The 15,346-nt window shown below is 41.3% G+C and overlaps 2 protein-coding genes across 2 annotated transcripts in view; both read left to right on the top strand.

Moving 5' to 3' along the window:
* Positions 1-13,110, top strand: part of cacna1bb (calcium channel, voltage-dependent, N type, alpha 1B subunit, b) — a 178,938-nt gene extending 165,828 nt beyond the window's left edge. Inside the window, exons 48-51 of the mRNA XM_071467009.1 lie at positions 1,296-1,334; positions 3,991-4,252; positions 8,818-9,041; positions 9,317-13,110. Coding sequence (XP_071323110.1) covers positions 1,296-1,334; positions 3,991-4,252; positions 8,818-9,041; positions 9,317-9,886 — 1,095 coding nt within the window. The 3' untranslated portion in view covers positions 9,887-13,110. The remainder of the gene's footprint in view (positions 1-1,295; positions 1,335-3,990; positions 4,253-8,817; positions 9,042-9,316) is intronic.
* Positions 13,111-13,244: 134 nt separating this feature from the next.
* The window catches only part of LOC139611938 (collagen alpha-1(I) chain), a 94,876-nt gene continuing 92,774 nt past the window's right edge, over positions 13,245-15,346 (top strand). The window contains exon 1 of the mRNA XM_071467010.1: positions 13,245-14,943. Coding sequence (XP_071323111.1) covers positions 14,820-14,943 — 124 coding nt within the window. The 5' untranslated portion in view covers positions 13,245-14,819. The remainder of the gene's footprint in view (positions 14,944-15,346) is intronic.

Genomic DNA, 15,346 nt, shown 5'->3' with positions numbered 1-15,346 from the left:
TGTCACCCTGCTCTGTCCCACAACACTGAACATGTGCTTTCCTTGTGTTTATGTGTGTTTATGTTGCATTTGGATCTCTCACTCTCTCTTTCTCTTTAAAGGATAACACCGGTATTATTCTATATTTTTGTGACTGTCAACAAATCCCATGAAAAGACTAAAACCAATGTGTTGTTCTGTCTCATGAATTTTTGACTTGATCAGAAATACATAGTTTCATTATTTAAAAAGGCTCAGGGATTTGTTTAAAAAGCTGGGCACTGTAGCTTTTAGAAAATGTTACTCAATTAGAATAGTGTGTTTTGGGGGGACTATTTTCAGTGGCAGATTAATACACATTTGGTGTCCTAGTGAGTATGTCCAGCAGCAGAATAGTGGATATGGGACTGAGTCAAAAATAAACTACAGGGTGTGTGTTCATGATAATGAAGGAACACGTCACTCAGAGCCACAGCAGCTCACTGAAGTGTTTTAAATAGTTTGTGGAAGATCACAGAGCTCAGGAGATGTTGGCCCTGTCCAGACCTGGTATTAACACGTGTCCTGAGAGATCCGATCACAAGTGGTCAGCTCTGAGTACATCTGTTCACACCTGGCTTTAAAATGTGTCTCCAGTGACCACTTGTTATCGGATCTCACTTCTCCTTCATATGCAAATAAACAAGTATGTGGTGTTGTTTTCAGCCAATCAGACAGACGGCTCTGTTTTCTGTGTGTGTGATTCTATGTGTGAGTGAGCGAGAGAGAGGGAGAGAGCGGTAATAAAAGGTTGAGCGAATCAATGCGTTGCACACAGCTCTAGAGTGAAATAAGGTTTTATCCATCAGAAGTAGTTAAATATTTTTGGTTTTTTATGAAACTGTGTTGGGATTAATTAGCCTGTGGCAGAGGACGTCAGTAGAGGAGGCGGTCCTTCAATGTGTCCAGGATGCATTTGCCCTCACACTGCTAAAACAATGTGCCCACATGAGGTCCAGGACCACCTCTGAATGTGGTCTGAGTGATCAGATCTCAAATGTGGCCTGAATGTGTCGTGGGAGCGTTCACACCTGTGCTCAGAGTTGTCCACTTGAGATTGGGTCACTCAGGACGGATGTTAATAGCAGGTCTGAACAGGGCCTTTGATACTTGTTTTGGTCCTTTCATGAGCTTTGTTGGCAAAAGGACAAATATAGAATAACATCAGTATTATCCTTCGAGTCTCTTGTTCTCCTCCTCTGTCTTCCCTTTCTCCTAATTTCAATGCCCACTGCTAATGTTTTGCCCACCTCCCTCTTGTGTGTGCTGTCTGATAGCGGAGCCACCCTCGCCACGCCCCTGGGACCCACCTGGCAGTATGTACCACCTGTTGTGCCACCTCTCTTTTTCTTTTCTTCTTCTTCTCCTCCCTACTCCTCTCGTCCTCTCCCGCTTTTTCTTCTTCTTCTTCTTCTTCTTCTCTCATGTCAATGTTTGCCTCCATGTACTCCTCTCATCTCAGTGCAGAGCTCACACCCTCCCACCACCATGGACAAAGTGACCCTCCCACATACACAGTATACACTGGTCATTCCATGCAATTGCTGATGGACACATTACATTCAAATCACAAATTTACATTATACACAAATCATACCTAGATTCCACCCCTGGAAAACTATTTATATGTGTATCCAGGGTATGTCAAGCACTCTGTCCTGCTTTTCAGCCATTAACTACAGCAATACAATACTACACTTTAGCAAAATGTGGTTGTGTATATGTGCGTGTTGTTATGTAGTAATGTAGTAGTGTAGTAGTGTGTAGTTATTTTGTGGGTCAGTGTGTGATTCTGAAACAAGGCAGGGACAGTACTGCTACTTTCCTGCTTTGAAATAACTCTTTTCTTTGAATTACACCACTAAAAACCCGCCCAGCCTTATTCGTCATTTGATGTTCAGTCTTAAAATCTTATTTTTCACACATCAAATCCAAAAGTCTGATTTACCTCTTCAATCTTTTGCTCCCCTCACGTCAAGACTCTTTCAGTAATGTGAAAGAAGCAGGGGATTTGTGATTACTTTTTAATTAACAGCAATAAATGCCAGATTTTTAAGATTTTAAGACTGTGTACTAGATAAAATGACTTAGTAATATGAATATTTTTTTGCAGTGTTGTGATATTGTTCTCTGACTGTAGCTACAGGCCAGACTGTGAGGTAGGAACAAGAGGAACAGCATAAACACCCCAAACTGTCTGTAAAAGCAGAGCAGCATGTGAAAAAAAATCTTAGTGATTGTTATCTAGTGATTATCCAAAAGCCTACAATATATGACTAAATACATTTTCAGCTCTAGAGGCAGCAAAGTGTCGGGAATCAAACCCCAACACTTGTGTCAGTATGTTACACAGGTGATGAATCCGGACAAATACTTCAATATTTGGAAACTAACATCCCCAAAAATTATTACTTAAAATCATTACACATCATCTACACAGTAACCAGCAGGTGGGGTGCTATCTTAGCTGATGTTCCAGTTTCCTATCACATCAGTTTGTTTCCTGGTAGCTGTGATGGTCAGTAAAATAAGAATTAGGTGGGGTGAATGTCAATGTCCTCAAAGGATTATTAAGAATTATTGTTAATCCATCGAGAAAAAGGGTGAATGTAAAATGTTAAAGGAATATGCCACTGTACACTTAAAGCTGCTAATATCATATTTTTAGACTTACAATGATCACATGACCACTCGTATATGAACCTGCAAAGAAATACTGTTCACCTGACTCTGGAGTGCCCTTCAGCTCGACAGAGCAGTTTTCAACTCCCAAAACCATCAGTGTTGTTTCCAGGTTATTTCATGATAAACCACAACCTGCCCAGTTAGTGGAGGGACATGTAATAATGGAGCATTTAGCAGCTATGGCCAAATATTTCCCTCAGGACTCTGTGGAGAGCAAAACAGAGAATATTAACTTAGCTTCGACTTAGCATCGTCCAGGTAGAAAGAAAAATGACTGCTACTGGTAAGTAAACAGCTGTGAATGCTAACATTTTTCTAGGTTTTAAGAAGGTTTTACTAATATAAAACCTCAACAGATAAAAAAATCATTACAAAGTGAATAACTGACCTTGTTTGCAGTTTGAGTCATCCTGTCAATAGCTTTACACTATTTATTAATAATGGGGTTCTATGGGAATATTATTTTTGGGCCACAGGTTGCAGTATCGTGAGTGACCACTGAGAAAAACTGGCAGTAAGTCTTAATTGGCAGCACCACATGGAGCTCTCTTAATGTATCTGTCTATACAAACCATCTAAAGTCAAACATAGTGCCAGATTTTATTGCAGCAATTCTTCTGATTCAAACAGTAGTCTCATTTATATAACCTCCTTCCACCCAGTGAGTTTGTATTTTCAACTATCAGGATAATGACTTTATGATGCCTGAGGACCTGAAATCCTCTTTTCCCCTCTGACAACAATCAGGCCTAGAATGAGGTACAGTGATATGTAGTATGAGAGTCTTCAATCGGGCCTACAAACAAGCCAACAGTTTGTAACGCTCGTTTGATACTTAACCTTTTTTTTTTCCAGTGACATATTCCTTTAATTAAAACATAATGTGGTGATTAGCAAGTATTAGCTATTTACAGAAAGATTATACTTCTGTCTAAGGCTAGAGGAGGCAAAAAATGCCACAAAGGCCAGTGGCAACACCCCACCTCTTCTTAGTTCACTAGCAGAGACGCCTGCTGGCTTACAAATGATGTAAGTTCTATAAAAGTAAGTATTCAGTTTTGTCACAGATTTGTGTCCATTCTTCTCAAACATTTCCAACATCTTCGCCTGGAGAAGAACGGGTGAACGTCGGTCTTTAGACTAAAGGTTGTCCATCCACCAATTGTGTCATTTGTGTGTCGTGGATATTTTGGTGATCCAGTACAAGGGGTTTGAGTAAAACCACCACAGCTGCGCCTCTGCTCTACTTTCTCATCAAGCCTCTCCTCGTTTCCCCTCCCCTCACAGCCAATTGTTGACCTCAGTCCTATAAGACGGTCGGCGTCCTCGCTGACTCCGCAGCGCCACCAGGAGGTTGGACTGAGGGAGTATGACCTGGAACGGCCTGGCCTGGCCCAGTCCTCAACAGGACAAGGGCAAGTCCAGGGCCAGGACAGAGCCCACCACCATCACCACCACCACCGCTGCCATCGACGCAGGGACAAGGACAAAGACAAGAAGCAAAAGTCCCTGGATAGAGCTGCATCAGTGCAACCGTCCAGCACTGTCGGTGAGACAGACATAAATTCATATAAAGCTAAATTCTTATGATCAGTAAAGAATTTGAGTTGATAGTGGATTTTGGATTAATGCTTTCATTTGTCATAAGTTGTATAAGAAACATTAGGTAACACAAGATAAAGTTAATTCAGATTACTTAACACTGCATGAATAAATACATCCCCTTATTCATTTCAGTGAGATACAGGAACCAACACAGAAGATTGTGACAGAAAAAAACATCCAACCATAAAAGCTGAATCTTGCTTAACTCATTTTGAACTACTCCTCAAGACATTCAGTATCTAACCTATGTAATTCAGTGTCCGAACCAGATCTGCAAACTGCTACATATGGTCAGCCATGAAATGCACCCTTGTTTATTACAATAAACTCAGGTCAGGTTTTATGATAAAAGTAAAAAAAGAAGTACCTTTATCAGGTGACATGTTGGTGCTTGATCTTAGAAACAGTAGCTTTAACATTAATTAATAAGATTTTGGAGGTATTAATGGTAACTAGATGTCTTCTGCAGCAGTTTTTTCTATGACAATTTCACTAACTCCTTCTACTGAGCCTTGATGGAATTTCTTCAGATTTGGCAGAAATGTCCACTTGAACTCAAGGATGAACTGATAAGATGGTCAAAGGTCAAAATTCAAGGTCATAAGGTTCAAGGTCATAAATTCATACACAAATTATAATTATGACACAATTTAACTCAAATGTCTATAAGGATAAAAATGATAACATTTCATATGCAAATGATCAGTTTCTGTGATATCACAATGTTCTGCAAAAGATTTCTGGTCATCATTCAGTGATATAACTCAGGAAGGGGAGTTTGTGACCATATTTCCTGCTACTTGGCTGGTTGGTGGAGCCATCCAACCACGAGGCGGTGATTCTATGTTTATTCTGTTGTTTGCTGTTTGTGGTCCTGTTTCCAATCACTCTCAGCCAGGTAATCTTAGGAAATGAAGGGAAATGTGGCATTATCTTGTAATTACAACTTGTGGCCACATTTAAGAAAATTTTACAGCCAAAGTTCAAGTGCATTCTCCAGCGCTCAACTACAACATTAGTAAATATGTAAATGTTGAACATCTTAGAGCTTAATACTTAAAACTGAAACAAAGGATTTAAAAACATTTATAAATGGAGCATATTTTAGCTTGTTGAGAGATTAATTCACATAACATAGACTTGTTAATTCATATTAATTCATGTAAAACAGGGAGGAAATGCTCACAGAAACCTGGGATCACTTTCATAGACAGACAGAGATACCAGGTCACCCTTTCCCTGCAGCTCACTTGGATGTCTTAACATAACTGCAGAGATTCTTTATAGGATTAAAGTTCCATGATCAGGTTATGTTCTGAAGGTGAAAGGGTTTCTGCTGCACTTCAGCCGGGGATTTTACATGTCAGGCTTTTCATCTGATTAGCAGAGAGAGTTGTGAGCTCTCAGAGGGAAATCTGCTTTGCTGAGGATTTTTCTTTTCTTCTTTATCAGCTGTTCTCTTTGTTCCCTCTGACCTCGATAGTCACATTTATACACTGTAGACTGACTGACTGTAGACTGACCCTAAAACCAAGTCTTAACCCTCAAACAGCCATTTAAACTTGTGGGGTTCAGCATTTTGGTCCCTACAAAGCTGTCAGACCCCACAAGTACAGTGGACTCCTGTAGTTCTGACCCCATGGATGTAGAAAAACAAGCCTACACACGCACGCGCACACAAATACGCACATATCGTACAGTACATCTTTTGACACACAAACAGGGTGCGGCAGCAGTTATCGGCTGTTTGCCATGAATTAGGTCACGTCTGACACTCAAGCTGAACTTTGAGGTCATCTGTAAAATCCATAGAAATGAGTATCTGCTGTTTCATACTGGAGTCAGATCATTTGCTGTTGAGATGCACCAAAAAGAAGTGATTTTGACACATTAGATCACTTCTTTTAAAGAACTGGACCATTACTTTTTTAATATTAGTTTTTTTGGGCATTTTGCCTTCATTTGGCAGTTGACAGTCTAGACAGAGACGGGAACAACTGCAGAGAGAGAGAGAGAGAGAGATAGAGAGAGAGAGAGATGACCTGCAAGGGGCCATGACCAGGTATGAAACCATAGACTTTACAGTTGTGTGATAAGCATTAACTATTTAGCCACCAGACGCCCTGGTACCACTAATGTTGAATATTTTTACCCATCAACAAAAAATGGCTGTTTTCCATGATGAACTGCATCAAGTTGTTTTAAGGTGGAGCAAACAGCATGAGAATGAAGGACATCAAGTACAGACATGATGGTTGAGTGTTCAGTCACGTTTCTGTCCTCATGACCAAAATATTTATAAAAAAAAAAAACTTTATTCCAATATAAGAAACCAATTTTTATCTTAAGTTATCTCAAGTGTCAGTGCCAGTCGCTCTGCATGCTTTGACTCCGCTTTCTAGCCAAATTCTCAGGTATTCCTAAAATTTGGAAATTTCAGTTTCAGTACCATTAAGTATATGGACGGCAGGGAGATGTTAACTTGACTTATGGTTTCTTGAGAATGAAACACATTTTGTTGCGTCGGCATTCAGTACAAACTGAGATTATGCAGAGACGCCTGACGAACATTAAGGCAGATTGTAATCTGGATGTTGTTCGAGTTGAAGAGGAGCCAAGTGCACACAAGACTGTGCCAAATTGCTTAGAAATGGATATTATTATATGTGTGTGCTGGAGTGATAATATTGTAATAGAGTGTAAATAGTGAAGGAGCAGCACAGAAGCTTGTGGTAAATATCTCAAGTCAATTCAGATTGTCTGTGTTCTGTCAGATAAACATGTATGAAACCAGTAGTTCTGTGCAAAACCAAGTACCTTTGATGGTGCTTTCAAGTCAACAGAACAACAGCAGCAGCCACTTTACTTCAAGAAGTGACAGAGTTTTCACACTGTCCACATTAGCTTATTGTTTTGGCCTCCGGGTTAGATTTCATGGCAACTTTTCCTGAGCTGCCTCTTAAATCTTAGATGTCACAGTGTCCATAAATGCACCACCAGGAATGATTTTCAAAATGGTATCCATAAGTCTGCCAAGAAAACAAAGGCAGGGAATGTGAGAAGTCTTTGCATGTTGATTTTCATAGTGAGTCAGCACAGTTTTAAGTACAAACAGGGGTGGACACAGTCTTTGTTAGCATTAGGGGCTGATTAGAGCCTGAGTGCAGGTGGCAGGGTGGTTTTTGTGCTAACACTGGAGGGCAGCAGCTGGACTTTGTTGCTGAGATAAAAGGCCACAGCCAGTAGAGCCTGCACAGGGATTCATGGGTACCTCTTGGTGAGATAGCAGAACATCCAGCTCTCTGTACGTCTATTAAAGTGAGAGAAAGACGTCCACTCCTCAAAGCCTGTCATTCACACGGCAGATCTGACACATCAGAATGATGAATAGGCTTCTGTGCTTCTGTCATCACACTTTTAATCTGAAAACTGGAATTATTCCAGCGCTGAAGGAAGTAATTCCACCACAGTGCTTTGCTTTATGCCACACACACACAGAGAAGCAGCTACACACACATATACAGTAGATGAGCCATTTGCCTTTAATCAGAGGTGTAAAGAAATATCAAGGTTCTGTATTTCACGCTCCAGAAACATAGTGACACTGTGCACAGAGTTAAAATATAGATCCCAATGAGTGGTGGAGGGGGAGGGGGTTTTTAGTCTTCTTTAATTCAACTCTTATCAGCTGTATGCACAGCTCTCTATCCGGGACAACACACAAACAATAAACCAGAGGAAAAAACTACAGTTAAATGGAAAGCCAAGATCTCCAATCTCCAATTCTATATATTGTTTAAAATTGTATTAAGAGTCATTTACAGAATGCCTTAAAACAGTCAAGGCTGTCACCAACTCATGAGAACTTTATTTTTTTTACTGCCTTTGAATCCAACTTGTGCAGGTGAAAATAGATTTCATACATTTACGTTTGATGTTTGTTTTTTTTTTCGTACTTGGGTGAAAAGCTAATTGGTAACTCTTTATCACTTTCATGTCTGTACACCAAATATGGATTTACAGTTTGAGATGGTTATCTTAGCTTAGTATAACATCTGGAAAATGGGGGGAAAGCTAAGCATATATGAAAACGATATTTTTCAAAATGTAATGTTTGTAAAATGCAGCTGCTGTAAAGAAACAAAAACCTTATTTTTGTCCATACTTTTTCCATCTATGACTATGTTGCCTCACATTACTTCTAACATAGTTTGGTGTTGTGATCACACTGCACTGTTATCTTGTTTCTTCCATTTAGTTGTTTTGAACAGAACAGCAATCATCAAATTTATAGACAGAGCAACATTCGTGCAGCAGGTCAGGGTCACTGCATTTTAGGAAAATCTCCTGCTTGAGCACAAGGTCCAGCATGTTGTGCGTTTACACTCTGATTTTTGAAGTCAGACAGATCATTTTAGATCAGATATTGCTTTTGTTCTGCAAGTGACAGCTGCGTAATATATTTTTTACCTGCTTTTCCTCAATTCATCCGATGATGTGGTCATCCAGGTTCATTCACCGACCCTTCAGCTGAAGGTTTGTCCAGAGAGCGAGCGAGGGAGCGGGACCGTAGCCGGCCTCACGAGAGGAGGCATCACTCCTCAGCAGGGGAGAAGCAGCGCTACTACTCCTGTGAGCGTTATGGCAGCAGGGAGCAGTGTCACACCAAGTCTGCTGGTCCCAGTCGATCCACGTCTCCCGGAGAGGGACACGACGCTGGTTTGCTCAAACAAGTGAGTCACCTTGGTTTTCAGGGGGTGTTTAGTTTCTCTTTAACCTCTAAATCATGGTTTCATACCAAATCCAGTGAGCAGGGGCAATGAAACGAATGTCACACTTTACTCACAGACTTCAGTATATGAAGAAACACCTGAGTGCTAAAGCCAACACAAGGTTGTGATGAAAATGCTCTAAAAAAGCTCAAACAAAGGATTAATGGAGGAGATTTTCTCTCGTTTTGTTAATGAAATCATAACAACAATATTAAACTTACCTTTTGTTTCCTCAGCATGGTAGCAGTGTGGTTAAAGCTGGTCCTGTAACACTCCCCTCTGGTTCGAGCACGCCGGGCCGTGGTCGCAGGCAGCTGCCGCAGACGCCCCTCACCCCTCGTCCAGCTGTGGCCTACAAGACCGCCAACTCCTCGCCTCTCCCGCCCAGTGCCAGCACTGGTACGACAGGGCACCAGACTCGCTTCAGCCGTGGCCTTTCAGAGCACGATCGCTTACTTGGGGGCCTCAACGAGTCCCCGATACCGGTAACCCGCATCAGTTCGGACCCTAATTTAATCCGGCAGTCGCAGGACGCTTCTCAACAGGCCCTCCTCGAAGAGACAGAGGACTTCCAGGATGCTGTGAGCAGCCACGGAGGGGGCCACTCTGCCAGAACCACTGCCTCAACTACCGCCTCAGCATCACACGGGACTGCTGCTGCGCCCATCACAGTGCCCGTCACACAGGCCCGGGCGGGGGGGGTGCCGAACGGGTACCACTTCACCCTCGGGGTCAACTCTGTGTCGGGACCTGGGAGCAGAGGACCAGGAGGTCTCAGGGAGAGGGAAGACGAGGACTGGTGCTAACATGGCAGAACACTTTGGAAAGATTTTGATGTGAGCTGAGAACGGGGCAGCTTGTCAGTGTTGTACAGCGCTCATGTCAGGTCCAATGAGCTGATAGGAAGCCAGGGGACTGATACAGAAGGGAAGATGTTGACGAAAACGCCAGTGGTTTGTGCTGTTAAAGGGGATCAGAAATCATTCCAGCTTTCTAGTGTTACTCTCCTTTTTTATACAACAAACTCTTTAAGGAAAAAAGACACAGATGACTTTTTCTACCCCCTTGCACTGAAATTATAGCACATGTGAAGACCCTTAAGTATTTTGCCTTGGCCAGTAAAATCAGTGTTGGAGCAGAAGACAAAAGCCAAAATCCCCTCATTATGAACTGTGTTTCAGGCTGATCCGAATGCCTCACTCCTGGTATTAATACGGCTGCTCACAACACTGTTTTTATTATTGTATGTTTCATTTTGTTTATGTTTGCCATGTAGGTTAGAGAAGAGTTCGGCTGTAACTTGATCATACTGATGCTACCACCAAATTACTTTCTCCTCTTTAGATTTTTTTCTTCATCAGCTGTTTTGGGTGGTCACCAATTTCTGACATCAAGAGATGCTAGGAAAACATTTATTTTAGTCTTAAACTTCTGCCATGACACTTAACGGACACACTAATTAACAATAGGATTGGTTAGAGTGGAAGTAGAGCTGAGTTTTAATGATCACGTTTTTGTAAATGGTGCCAGATGTACATTTCTGGAGTGCACATAGGGACTAGATCAACTCTTTTCTGACATTATGTGGCTGAATACTAAGTGCCTCGTTTTCCATGATGTGTTGAGATGCAGCCTGGCTTTGGGTCGGATGGACATGAACTGATGTAAGTATGTACACAGCTGAGAAAAAGTGGACAGAACAATGCTCCTGTTTGAATCTGGTATAAAGAACAGAATGCAAAAAAAGACTTTTTTTGTACTGAATCTTGTGGTAGGTAAATCAGAATTACAGATGCAAAGTAAGCAATGTAGTGCATGCCAGGGTCTTGAACTTGTCAAAAAATAGTGTCTGTACTTTTGCTTAAGGGTGTGTGGTAAGCATTTGCCTTTCTCTTTCAAATATACTGCCAGTCAGTTGGTAGAAATGGTCTCTGGATGGAGAAAAGTGCCATTTTTTTTGATGAATAATCAACAGATATTTCTCGTATTCAGACACACCTGCCTCCTAAAGCATACCGTATTTGTCTCATGTCTGCCATATTTGCCCAAATTTCATGGGTTTCCTTTCCTCTCACCTCTTTCCACTGAGAGCAGCAATGTGTGAGGGTTTGTAGGCGAGGTTACCTGTGTGTGTATTCACAGGTACAATAAGGAGTTGTGTTGTTGCTGCTGACTGTTGACTTAAAGTAGGGCTATGCAACAAGACGACACTTCATCTGCCCTGTAGCTTTACCCTCTGGAATCTCCAGGTTCAGGCTTTAGTGTGACTGCGACCAAATTTTACATTTATGTGTGAAGAGTTGTAAATTGTAAATATATTATATGATGTACAGTTATCTGAAAACACACTGCGGCACAAATCATATTAAAGCCGGTATATGTGAATCACAGGGCATTTTTGAGGTTGGGAAGTTGACTGCATGATGCCTACCCAGATAGAACCACAGAATATATGAACCTGATCTTACCAGACTTGGGTCAAGTTGTATTTTTAAATAATTTTCAGTGGCTTTTAAACCAGATGTTAGGTATTCTGTCAATCACAAAAGCCTGAGCTGACTATGAAACACTTTTCTTTGTCATAGTTCTAAAACTAAGACCTGCACCAGGCCTGTACCCACCTCCTTTAGCCCTGAACCAGTTCATCCAACTGGTTCTGCTGGATCAGAGACCAGAGGCTGTATTTGTGCCATATTTCATCTGTTCAGTAGCCTGCCAGACTGTCAGCTATACTCTGACTCTTTCCCACTTCCCACTGGGCATAACCTGTCTACTTAAAGAACAAGGCTGGTTGTTATTGTTAAGAAATCCTATACAATCTCTTCCTCTGCCTTGTCTGTGGCTCTCAGCTCCGAGCCCATTAGTTCCCACTGCAGATGTAAATCTTTGGAAACAGGTCACAAATATATAGCTTATTATTTATTAACAGCCAGTTTAATCAGATTTAAATTACATTGTGCCAGGTTAATATTTTAACGGGTATAATTAATTTAATAAAAAAATGGTTTTGGTCTGGATCAAGGATTTTTTTCAAGGAGCTAGTTGTAAGTTTTGCTATTGCTACATAGCTAATGTAAGTAAACAGCTGTTAACTTCTCAGTCAAGACGGATTTCTCAAAATTGTGAGTTAGGGCATTTTTGAACAAATTTTTCACATCTATAAAAGGGTTTACCTCTTTATATATGTATTTTTAATTAAAACACAATTAGATCAAAATAACGGACTGTGGTGTGTCTAAATCTCATTGTGCTCACTGTATTTTCCTGGCTCATCTCTAAGCAGGTCAAAGAGCATGTGGATTATTTGCAAATATGATTTGATCCAAGTCTGATTACTTCCTTGTGTTTTAATTTACTTCCTGTGGTCTCATATTTGTGCAATCTATTTGATGGATCATCTAAAAGGAGATGTTTTAGACTTAAAAGCAGTGAGGTCTAACTGTAGGCGTGGCTCTGCTCTTCGTAACGGTAATGTAATAGATTGCTTGTCACCTTATTGTCTTTTAACATTTCTGTAAGTTGCCATATTGGAACAGAGATTTGTGTTCATCTCTACAGTAGATTTGAAAAAAGGAACACTCCATTTTCAGACCTCCAACGAGCCCCACGTTAACAGGCTGCCAAGTTTTCCTCTCACAGTTTTACAGTGGCTGCCCCCTCTGGACATGTTCTGTTTGCATGTGCTGAAAAGAAAATGTGCATGTGAAAAAAGAGGCATTGTTTGACTTCATCAAGTCCACAATTTGTACAATTTGTTTCCTGGTTGTATTTTCTGATTATCTAAATACACATGTATCTGTTTCAGGTAAAGAGAAAACAAACAAAAAAAACACGAGCTTGAATAACATTTTATCACAGAACCACCAAAGTGGAAACAAGGCTCTTTCTCAGAAAAGAGGTTCTGGAGTGGCTGAATCCTTCGCTGCCTGATCTGTTACTTGACTGTCTCTCCCACAGTCATTTTGACTGTACCTATAGATTTTGTATTAATATATGAGTCCTTGAATAAAGAGGTATGATTATGAAATCACATGATGTAGATTTCTGAGTATTTGATGTGGAATGTCTCATGATGAGGGCTCGGTTTTGTTTGCATCTGATTAAATCTGATAAATCTGATACCTTATGTTCCTTTTTGAATCTTGCAACTCTCTGTAACTTTGTAAATAACAGGTCATAAATAACTTCTAAACTTTTATGTGAAAAGAATAATAATAATAATGATCATAATAGTAATAATAATAATAATAATTTGAGTATTGACCATAGATTGTACATAAAGATGCACATACCCTCTGTGATCACTCATGGGTTTCTGAAGAGAGGTATTGAAGCTGCTCCTCCGTTGCCATCTTGGCGGTGCCCGACTCTGCCTAACTCCTGGCTAATCCAAAAATGGACTGAGACATGTGCCGTGTGTGGAGCTGAGACGTCAGTGAATGCCGGTTGGTGGCAAACAAACACTCACCCACCTGTCACTCAAAGCAGCCATACCATCAATTAGGGCTTAACAAAATTTAGATGGAGTTTCATAAAAATTCAGTAAAAAATTCAGCCCCTGTATAGTTGACAGGGGAAATTTGCCCAAGGTCGGACCAGGTTGTGAACATGTTTATTTCTACTGTAAAATTGGGCATGTTAATGTGGGAGTCTATGGGCAGTGACTCGCTTTTGGAGCCAGCCAATCGAGGAACCTGTAGTTTTTGGCCTCATTTTTTAGCCCTGGAGGTTGTGGCTTGGTTTTGCCAGATAAATTCAAAAATGTAATTGTCCCATGTAGTTTTCACACAGACTGCCAACAGAGCAAAGTTTTACCAAGCAAATCATATTAAAGGGTCACTCTGCTCATTACACACACGATCAGCGCTCAGCTTGCCACTGTCTTATATTGTGTTCATTTTGTAAAGTCTGAGGAAATAGCCCTGATGATGTCATCAAATAAAAGCAACTATAATCAAGATATTCTTTTAATTAAAAATGGGTCAGATGATTACCTGTGTGAGGAAGGAGTCCCTAACAGTGACCAACTCAAGTGAATTATGACCCAGCTGTGCAGTTCATCTCACCTCTGGAGCTTTACAGGGTCTGACAGTGTAATCACTTCAGTTTTCTGCTGTATGAGTGTAGTGTTTAGGTTCACTCTCATCTCACTCATAGTGTTGGTTTAATGGAAGTGCAACTGGCAGGTGTCCCTTTAAGTTGCGGTAGGAGCTTAAGACTGAGGGTCTGTGTAATTCTAAAAAACGTTTCCTCTGATCTATGCAAACATGAAAATGCATGCACCAGTATTCATGTCTGGTACAACCTTTTGGTGGAGAGGGTTGTGTGTCTCCATATTGGTGATTCACCTGCAGTGTGATACGACTGGAATGGTCCAAATGTCGTTTAGAGACTGAGAAAACTGCTCAGCCTTCTTAATAAAACTGGCCAATTTGCAAACAAGTTGCAGACACACTTTAAAACTGACTGGGTGGAGGCCGTGCAGGATTTTAATTGGTCCACATTAGAGGGAAGGGGCGGGGCCGGTGTCGGCTCGTTTGGCGCCTCAGTGAAGTTACGCAGCTGCTGGAGGAGAGGAGGAGGATGGTGAGGAGGAGAGAGGAAGAGGATGAGAAGCTAGGTGCTCTGTATCCCACTCCTGCACAGCACTTACACTCACTGCACAGAAGAAGCTTTTGAAAAAAAAACTCTCCAACACTCGTCTTGAAACCTTCATTAAAAGGTGATTATATTAGGAAAATGTTCCGCCGCTCGTTAAATTGGACGTTTTGCCTTTTCTGGCTGGTCACGACGAGCACCGCCTCTCCGGAGGACACAGCGGTGGACTCCGGAGGCGAGTCCGGCTCCGGGATGCTGCAGACAGGTAGGACCGCTCTCACACCTGCGGAGCCTCATACCGGCGCTGCAGTGCAGAATAAACCTGGTGCTTCAGTTCTGAACACCGTGGACAGTGCGACTGACACTTCCAGCTACACACACAAACCTTTCTTGTAAATATTGGATTTACACTGATTTCATCATGAACGTGAAGCTCATTTCACTTGAGCTGAACCTGTTTCTTCGCGTTTACCCCCTCAGAAAGAAATCCTCCTGCCTAGTTTTTAAGTAGAGCAACTGAATTAACTGAACTGAAACAAATTCATTTCAGCTGCGACCTTCATTAGCGTTAAATGAATCAGCAGTTCAGAAGTAAAAGTTGTTTTCTGTGTTGGCCAGTTGCCTATCAGGTCAGAGATCATCAATACTCCTGTCAACTGGGGTGTTGA

The sequence above is a fragment of the Trachinotus anak genome, unplaced genomic scaffold, assembly GCF_046630095.1.
Source record: "Trachinotus anak isolate AG129_WGS33_773 ecotype Australia unplaced genomic scaffold, CSIRO_AGI_Tana_v1 ptg000028l, whole genome shotgun sequence".
Classification (NCBI taxonomy): domain Eukaryota; kingdom Metazoa; phylum Chordata; class Actinopteri; order Carangiformes; family Carangidae; genus Trachinotus; species Trachinotus anak.
The sequence above is the reverse complement of the archived record's forward strand: the minus strand, read 5'-3'. Positions and strand labels throughout refer to the sequence as shown.